General features: G+C 43.1%; 1 protein-coding gene across 6 annotated transcripts in view; it reads right to left on the bottom strand.

Moving 5' to 3' along the window:
- Positions 1-3,464: 3,464 nt before the first annotated feature.
- LOC129825591 (runt-related transcription factor 2-like) overlaps positions 3,465-9,383 on the bottom strand; it is a 237,786-nt gene continuing 231,867 nt past the window's right edge. For 3 of the 6 annotated variants that reach the window (XM_055885792.1, XM_055885795.1, XM_055885798.1), the window contains one exon: positions 3,465-4,328. In XM_055885792.1, the coding sequence (XP_055741767.1) occupies positions 3,850-4,328 (479 nt within the window). In that variant the 3' untranslated portion in view covers positions 3,465-3,849. Of the gene's footprint in view, positions 4,329-8,283; positions 8,293-9,044; positions 9,054-9,383 lie in introns of all 6 variants that reach the window. The other 3 variants (XM_055885793.1, XM_055885794.1, XM_055885797.1) reach the window with 3 other exon arrangements.

The raw sequence follows: 9,383 nt of genomic DNA, 5'->3' as shown, positions 1-9,383 counted from the left end.
TGTAGATAGTCTATGTGATTGGTAATGTAGATAGTCTATGTGATTGGTAATGTAGATAGTGTATGTGATTGGTAATGTAGATAGTGTATGTGATTGGTAATGTAGATAGTGTATGTGATTGGTAATGTAGATAGTGTATGTGATTGGTAATGTAGATAGTCTATGTGATTGGTAATGTAGATAGTGTATGTGATTGGTAATGTAGATAGCGTATGTGACTCATATTGAGTGTGAATCCAGTCACGATGAGGTGTTCATGCTGACCAGCTATGCCATACAGTACTGTGTGTTGTGATCTTTGGCCTACATGTGTACATGTGTACCTGTGTACCTGTGTACCTGTGTACCTGTGTACCTGTGTACCTGTGTATCTGTGTACCTGTGTACCTGTGTATCTGTGTATCTGTGTACCTGTGTACCTGTGTATCTGTGTATCTGTGTACCTGTGTATCTGTGTATCTGTGTACCTGTGTACCTGTGTACCTGTGTACTTGTGTACCTGTGTCACTAAGTATAAATATTGCTTTTGTATAATAATAACAATAATTTTGGGGGGTGCTTACACTCAAGTGGCTAACGGAAATGTGATATCCCAAATCCCCTGACAAACACAGGTGGTGGGCTGACGACCAGGCTGACGACCAGGCTGACGACCAGGGTCACGACCAGGGTCACGACCAGGGTCACGACCAGGGTCACGACCATGCTGACGACCAGGGTCACGACCAGGCTGACGACCAGGGTCACGACCAGGGTCACGACCATGCTGACGACCAGGGTCACGACCAGGCTGACGACCAGGGTCACGACCAGGGTCACGACCAGGGTCCCAAACAGGCTGACGACCATGGTCACGACCAGGGTCACGACCAGGATCACGACCAGGGTCACGACCAGGCTGACAACCAGGGTCACGACCAGGGTCACGACCAGGCTGACGACCAGGGTCACGACCAGGGTCACGACCAGGCTGACGACCAGGGTCACGACCAGGCTGACGACCAGGATCACGACCAGGCTGACGACCAGGGTCACGACCAGGCTGACGACCAGGGTCACGACCAGGGTGACGACCAGGGTCACGACCAGGCTGACGACCAGGGTCACGACCAGGCTGACGACCAGGATCACGACCAGGCTGACGACCAGGGTCACGACCAGGCTGACGACCAGGCTGACGACCAGGATCATGACCAGGGTAACGACCAGGCTGACGACCAGGGTCACGACCAGGCTGACGACCAGGATCACGACCAGGGTCACGACCAGGTTGACGACCAGGGTCACGACCAGGCTGACGACCCGGGTCACGACCAGGGTCACGACCAGGCTGACGACCAGGGTCACGACCAGGGTCACGACCAGGGTCCCGACCAGGGTCACGACCAGGCTGACGACCAGGGTCACGACCAGGGTCACGACCAGGGTCACGACCAGGCTGACGACCAGGGTCACGGCCAGGGTCACGGCCAGGATCACGACCAGGCTGACGACCAGGGTCACGACCAGGCTGACGACCAGGGTCACGGCCAGGATCACGACCAGGCTGACGACCAGGGTCACGACCAGGCTGACGACCAGGGTCACGACCAGGATCACGACCAGGGTCACCATTATAAAGTGCCTCTGTAGAAATGAAGGTTTAAGTGCCTTGCTCAAGGGCACCAAGACAGATCGTTCACCTTGTCGGCTCCGGTATTTGAACCGTTTCAAACGTGAAAAAAATTCCCCTTCCTGATTGAAGTAACGAGTCGTCTTTGGTTAGACGGCCGTTTGCCAACACGCGCGGTACATGTCACTGCCGTGTGAAGTCAGAGCTCGGTGTTTTATTCTGTTAACTAGCACGTCGTTGCTGTATGGACAAGGATGTCATCATTCAGACAGAATTATTATTATTTTACAGAGCCAAAAAAAGGATTTTCTCTTTCTCTTTGGAGAGGATGAACTTACAACATATTTTACCCTCAAGTTAACAAATACATTACATAATTTATGGCTTCATAAGTTAAAACTTCCTCAACCCACATCGCCCTTTCACAAATAATATACCATTTTAATTAATATAAAATTAATATTAATTGATATAAAATGAGTGTACAGACATTTAAAACTTGCTGTTCATACCACCACACAATAACTCTCATCGTCACTATGGTAACAAGTGTGTGACTGTCATCACCATGGTAGCATAAATGTTCCTGTCCTCTTTTGCTACTCAGTGATGTCCTGTTATATTGTCCTGTCATATAGTCCTGTTAAATAGTCCTGTTATATAGTCCTGTTATATAGTCCTGTTAAATAGTCCTGTTAAATAGTCCTGTTATATAGTCCTGTTAAATAGTCCTGTTAAATAGTCCTGTTAAATAGTCCTGTTATATAGTCCTGTTAAATAGTCCTGTTAAATAGTCCTGTTAAATAGTCCTGTTAAATAGTCCTGTTAAATAGTCCTGTTAAATAGTCCTGTTAAATAGTCCTGTTAAATAGTCCTGTAAAATAGTCCTGTTAAATAGTCCTGTTAAATAGTCCTGTTATATAGTCCTGTTATATAGTCCTGTTAAATAGTCCTGTAAAATAGTCCTGTTAAATAGTCCTGTTAAATAGTCCTGTTATATAGTCCTGTTATATAGTCCTGTTAAATAGTCCTGTTAAATAGTCCTGGTACATAACATACTCAGCTGAAAGCCTTATAGAAATCCCCCAAAAAGCCGTCTGCTACAAATAGCCTGAAGAATTGTCTTGTAGGCGGTGGATGATGATACTGGAGTATTGTAGTACTATGATATAGTACTATATAGTAGTATTGTAGTACTATGGTATAGTACCATATTGTAGTATTGTAGTACTATGATATAGTACTATATAGTAGTATTGTAGTACCATGATATAGTACCATATAGTAGTATTGTAGTACTATGGTATAGTACCATATTGTAGTATTGTAGTACTATGTTATAGTACTATATGGTAGTATTGTAGTACTATGGTATAGTACTATATAGTAGTATTGTAGTACTATGATATAGTACTATATAGTAGTATTGTAGTACTATGATATAGTACTATATAGTAGTATTGTAGTACTATGGTATAGTACTATATAGTAGTATTGTAGTACTATGGTATAGTACGATATAGTAGTATTGTAGTACTATGGTATAGTACTATATAGTAGTATTGTAGTACTATGGTATAGTACTATATAGTAGTATTGTAGTACTATGATATAGTACCATATAGTAGTATTGTAGTACTATGGTATAGTACTATATAGTAGTATTGTAGTACTATGATATAGTACTATATAGTAGTATTGTAGTACTATGGTATAGTACTATATAGTACTATTGTAGTACTATGGTATAGTACTATATAATAGTATTGTAGTACTATGGTATAGTACTATATAATAGTATTGTAGTACTATCATACTATGTGGTAATACTTTAGTATTATAATGTCTTCTCCACTGGGGCCTGCAGTCTACCATAATTGTTCATGTTTGTGTCTCATTGATGCTGAGAAGAGACGAGATCCCTTTGTAGTGTGTGTCTGGCCACAACACATTCCTCCAGACAGGTTCGTACTAGTCGTTCCCTTTGTTTCTTTGGTTATTTTTTATCTCAGAGTATATTCCCAGGTGCAGGAGACACCGGTGTTTATTCATCACAACTCAACAACTCCCTTGTAAAGGTTTTGTGCTTTAAAAAACCATGACATCAGTTACGTTGTCACACCTACTTTCTTCGGGCCTCCTTTCCTTTCCTCCTTCTCCTCTTCATCTTCCTCCTCTTCTTCTTCCTCCTCCTGTTCCGCCTCCTTCATCTCTTCCAACTCCTCCTCCTCTCCTCCTCAGTAGGGTCTCCAGACAGCTTCGTCCATACGCCCCCCAGCAGGGTTGAGTACAGTGGGGGAGTTGCTGTGACTCCCATCCCCCTCCACCGCCCCCTCGCCCCCACCTTGGCTGGGCAGGTTAGGGTTAGCCAGGGAGCTGCCTGTGGAGGCGCTGGTGCAGGGAGGAACCATCCTGGAGGGGGAGCGGTCCCCCCCGGGAACCATGGAGAACTGGTACGACCCAGAGGAGGCTCCATAGTAAAGATAGGGAGTACTGCTGGTTTGGAAAGGTCCACTCTGACTTTGGGCGGAACCGGGGTAGGGAGGGGGCAGGTAGGTGTGGTAGTGGGCGGAGCCTAGCGACATGGCGGCGGTGACGGGAGGGGTGTAGGTGAAGGTGGTGGGGTAGTGCATTCTGGGACTGGAAAAACGAGACTCCGTCAGAGAGGGTAGACCCGGGAACTGACGATCAAACTGGCCTGGGAACGGACTGAGATCTGAGAGAGAGAGAGAGAGAGAGAGAGAGAGAAAGAGAGAGAGAGAGAGATATGGAGGGAAAATGAGAGAGATAAATTAGTTTCATTAATTTGTCTTTATTGTGCCTTCATAAAGAAAACAATTTATTTATTCTCTATTAATGTGGTCCCAATAAGATAGGAACATTTTTTTTACAATCTATTTTGGAGAGCTGTGCCAAGACAGCAGCAAACAAGCCCAAACTATGAAATAATATTTATTGTATCATTTCAAACCTAAATGGTAGAGAATGTGCTATTGAACATCTCATTGTGTTCAGAGTTTTAACATTCTAAAACAAATATCATGCTTTGAACAAAAATGATTGGCTTCTTTATCAGATGTGAGTGAAGCTGTGTTAACTGACCTCATAACCCAGCAAACTGGGAACATTCCCAGAACATTAGCTAAAATTCCCCAATACGTTCTAGTTAGGGTTTTAACTAACATTACATAATATTAGGATGATAACATCCCCAAAATATTCAAAGATTTTATTTTTTTATGTTTTAAATGGAATATCCTTGGAATGTTCTTCTAACATTCACTAAAATATTGTGCACAACACCTGTACCAACTTCCGCAGAACATCGTCAAAACGACCGGGTAATGTAGTAACACAATGTGCCAGTTATGTTTTCCCAGCAAACCAAAATTACTTCTGTGAAAGTTCCCAAAACATTCGTTAGGTTGCGTCAATTGTTCTCATAACTCAAAAACTGTCCCGTCGGGATGATGATTACACAATGTTTGTACAAAACATCCCCCTGATGTTGCTAGAATGTTTCCAGAACCTATTTTGTCTGTTCTTGTAAAGGTTCCCAGAATGTTTCATTAGGTTGTGGGAACAATCTGGTGGGAACATCACAAAAGACATTTCCCCAAATTACAAAGCTGTCCAGTTGATTATACAAAGTTTATTTTAGGGTGCAAAATACAAGCATGTTCCCAGAACACATTTTTACGTTCTTTAAAATTTCCTCAAACATTTCTTTAGGTTATGGGAACATTGCGGGTACATTACAAGAGATAGGATCCCAAAACATAGAATATTCTCAGTTGTGATGACAGTCATTCAATGTTTAACAGAACAGCCTTTCTGAGTTATTTAAAGGTTCCCAGAACATTTAATTAAGTTACGGGAGTCGTCTGCATTCCCACAATGTTTCACAATTCCCAAATAAGTCACTTTTCAGGAACATTACCACAACATGTCAGGAACATTATCACAACATTTCAGGAACATTATCACAACATTTCAGGAACATTACCACAACATTCCAGGAACATTAGGACAGCATTCCAGGAACATTACCACAACATTTCAGGGACATTATCACAACATTTCAGGAACATTATCACAACATTTCAGGAACATTACGACAACATTCCAGGAACATTATCACAACATTTCAGGAACATTATCACAACATTTCAGGAACATTATCACAACATTTCAGGAACATTATCACAACATTTCAGGAACATTACCACAACATTCCAGGAACATTAGGACAGCATTCCAGGAACATTACCACAACATTTCAGGAACATTATCACAACATTTCAGGAACATTATCACAACATTTCAGGAACATTACCACAACATTCCAGGAACATTAGGACAGCATTCCAGGAACATTACCACAACATTTCAGGAACATTATCACAACATTTCAGGAACATTATCACAACATTTCAGGAACATTACGACAACATTCCAGGAACATTATCACAACATTTCAGGAACATTATCACAACATTTCAGGAACATTATCACAACATTTCAGGAACATTACCACAACTTTTCTGGAACATTACCTCAACATTCTCAGCATGCCTTAAAGCATTAGAAAGCCGATTGAAATACATCCCATTATATTGTTCTCCCGATTGAATGGCGATTCGCATTTGATGACCGCATTGTAGGCCCTCAACAAGGTGATATAGAGACACACGGCATTTTAATTTCATTCAGAGGACATTTGAACAGCATTTAATCATACAAACACAACCGTATTGTTTAAACTTCATGTGTTGACAATCTAGACATGTGCGGTTTGAATCTGCAATCGTTGGTTCCCAAGCCAGGTCTTTTTTCCTCTGTGCCACCAGGGAATCTCTCTTACAGCTTATTTTTTCGGTATACCTATGGCAGTGTGGTCGCCATGGCAGTATGGTCGCCATGGCAGTATGGTCGCCATGGCACTATGGTCGCCATGGCAGTATGGTCAGTCTGGAGTTCCATACTTTCTTTTTAGCCTTCTTAGACATAACTAACCCAGAGAAATACTGGTAACTGGGTTACTCACCATCACCTCAAACCTTCCTCTTTATATACTGCATACTTCTAGACCCATATTTACAAAGTATCCAAGCTTTTCAGATAATGAAAAACCATATCAGGTCAAAGTATCCAAGCTTTTCAGATAATGAAAAACCATATCAGGCATCTCAAAGTAGGAATTATATGAGGTGCGTTCTATAAAAAACTTAAACAATAAATTTTTCATTTTTTGTTTGTTTGTTAGTTAGTCCAAATTCTGCATTTCTGACTGGATTTATAAATCGAATGACAATCAAGACATTCTCTCTTTAGTAGATTATATCTGAGCCTTAATTTCACTGTTCCTCTTTATTTTTTCAAAAGAAACATGGTTAAAGAATACTAACCCAGAGAAATACTGGTAACTGAAACATGGTTAAAGAATACTAACCCAGAGAAATACTGGTAACTGAAACATGGTTAAAGAATACTAACCCAGAGAAATACTGGTAACTGAAACATGGTTAAAGAATACTAACCCAGAGAAATACTGGTAACTGGAACATGGTTAAAGAATACTAACCCAGAGAAATACTGGTAATGGGAACATGGTTAATACATGTCTGTGGGATTGAACACGTGATCTCCAGACCTGCAGCCAGATCATTAACGCTCTGCAACACCAAATCAAAGCAAACTTTATTTGTCACATGAGCTGAATACAACAGGTGTAGACCTCACTGTAAAATGCTTACTTACAAGCCCTTAACCAACAGTGCAGTTCAAGAAGAGTTAAGAAAATATTTACCAAATAAACTAAAGTTAAAAATAACGAGGCTATGTACCGATACCGAGTCAGTGTGCGGGGGTACAGGTTAGTTGAGGTCATTTGTAAATCTTTTCAGTCTCCTGAGGGGGAAAAGGTTTTGTCGTGCCCTCTTCATGACTGTCTTGGTGTGTTTGGACCATGATAGTTCATTGGTTATGTGGACATCAAGGAACTTGAAACTCTCAACCCGCTCCATTACAGCCCCGCCGATGTCAATGGGGGCCTGTAGTCCACAATTATCTCCTTTGTCTTGGTCACGTTGAGGGAGAGGTTGTTATTCTGGCACCACACTGCCAGGTCTCTGACCTCCTCCCTATAGGCTGTCTCATCATTGTCAGTGATCAGGCCTACCACTGTTATGTCGTCAGCAAACCTAATGATGGTGTTGGAGTTGTGTTTGGCCACGCAGTCATGGGTGAACAGGGAGTACGGGAGGGGACTAAGTACACACCCCTGAGGGGCCGCCGTGTTGAGGATCAGCATGGCAGACGTGTTGTTGCCTACCCTCACCACCTGGGGGCGGCCCGTCAGGAAGTCCAGGATCCAGTTGCAGAGGGAGGTGTTTAGTCCCAGGGTCCTTAGCTTAGTGATGAGCTTTGAGGGCACTATGGTGTTGAATGCTGAGCTGTAGTCAATGAACAGCATTCTCCAGGTGGGAAAGGGCAGTGTGGAGTGCGATTGAGATTGTGTCATCATTGGATCTATTGGGGCGGTATGTGAATTGGAGTGGGTCTAGGGTATCCATGAGGATGCTGTTGATGTGAGCCATGACCAGCCTTTCAAAGCACTTCATGGCTACCGACGTGAGTGCTAATTGGTTGTAATCATATAGGCAGGTTACCTTTGCTTCCTTGGGCACAGGGACTATGGTGATCTGCTTGAAACATGTTGGTATTACAGACTCGGTCAGGGAGAGGTTGAAAATGTCAGCGAAGACACTTGCCAGTTGTTCTGCGCATGCTTTGAGGACACATCCTGATAATCTATCTGGCCCCGCGGCTTTGTGAATGTTGACCTGTTTAAAGGTCTTGCTCACATCGGCTACCGAGAGCGTGATCACACAGTCATCCAGAACAGCTGGTGTTCTCATGCATGCTTCAGTGTTGCTTGCCTCGAAGCGAGCATAAAATGCATTTGGCTTGTCCGGTAGGCTTGCGTCACTAGGCAGCTCGCGTCCGGGTTTCCCTTTGTAGTCCGTAATAGATTGCAAGTCCTGCCACATCGACGAGCGTCAGAGCCGGTGTAGTAGGATTCAATCTTAATCCTGTATTGACACTTTGCTTGTTTGATGGTTCGTCTCTGGGCATAACGGGATTTCTTATAAGCGTCCGGATTAGTCTCCCGCTCCTTGAAAGCGGCAGCTCTAGCCTTTAGCTCGATGCGGATGTTGCCTGTAATCCATGGCTTCTGGTTGGGATATGTACGCTCAGTCACTGTGAGGTCGACGTTATCGATGCGCTTATTGATGAAGCCGATGACTGAGGTGGTATACTCCTCAATGCCATTGGATGAACCCCGGAACACATTCCAGTCTGTGCTAGCAAAACTGTCCTGTAGTGTAGCATCCGTGTCATCTTACTACTTCTGTATTTAGCGAGTCACTGGTACTTCCTGCTTTAGTGTTTGTTTGTAGCAGGAATCAGGAGGATAGAATTATGGTCAGATTTGCCAAATGGAGGGCGGGGGAGAGCTTTGTACGCATCTCAGTGTGTGGAGTAAAGGTGGTCTCGGATTTATTTATTTTTTCCCTAGTTGCACATTTGTTTGCCTGTATTAAAGTCCCCGGCCAATAGGAGAGCCGGTTCTGGATGAGCATTTTCTTCTTTGCTTATGGCCTTATACAGCTGGTTGAGAGTGGTCTTAGTGCCAGCTTTGTTCTGTGGTGGTAAATGGACGGCTACAAATAATACAGATGAGAACTCTCTTGGTAGATATGTGGTC

This window comes from Salvelinus fontinalis, chromosome 27, assembly GCF_029448725.1.
Source record: "Salvelinus fontinalis isolate EN_2023a chromosome 27, ASM2944872v1, whole genome shotgun sequence".
Classification (NCBI taxonomy): Eukaryota; Metazoa; Chordata; class Actinopteri; order Salmoniformes; family Salmonidae; genus Salvelinus; species Salvelinus fontinalis.
Note: the sequence above shows the minus strand (reverse complement) of the source record. Positions and strands in the feature narration are given on the sequence as shown.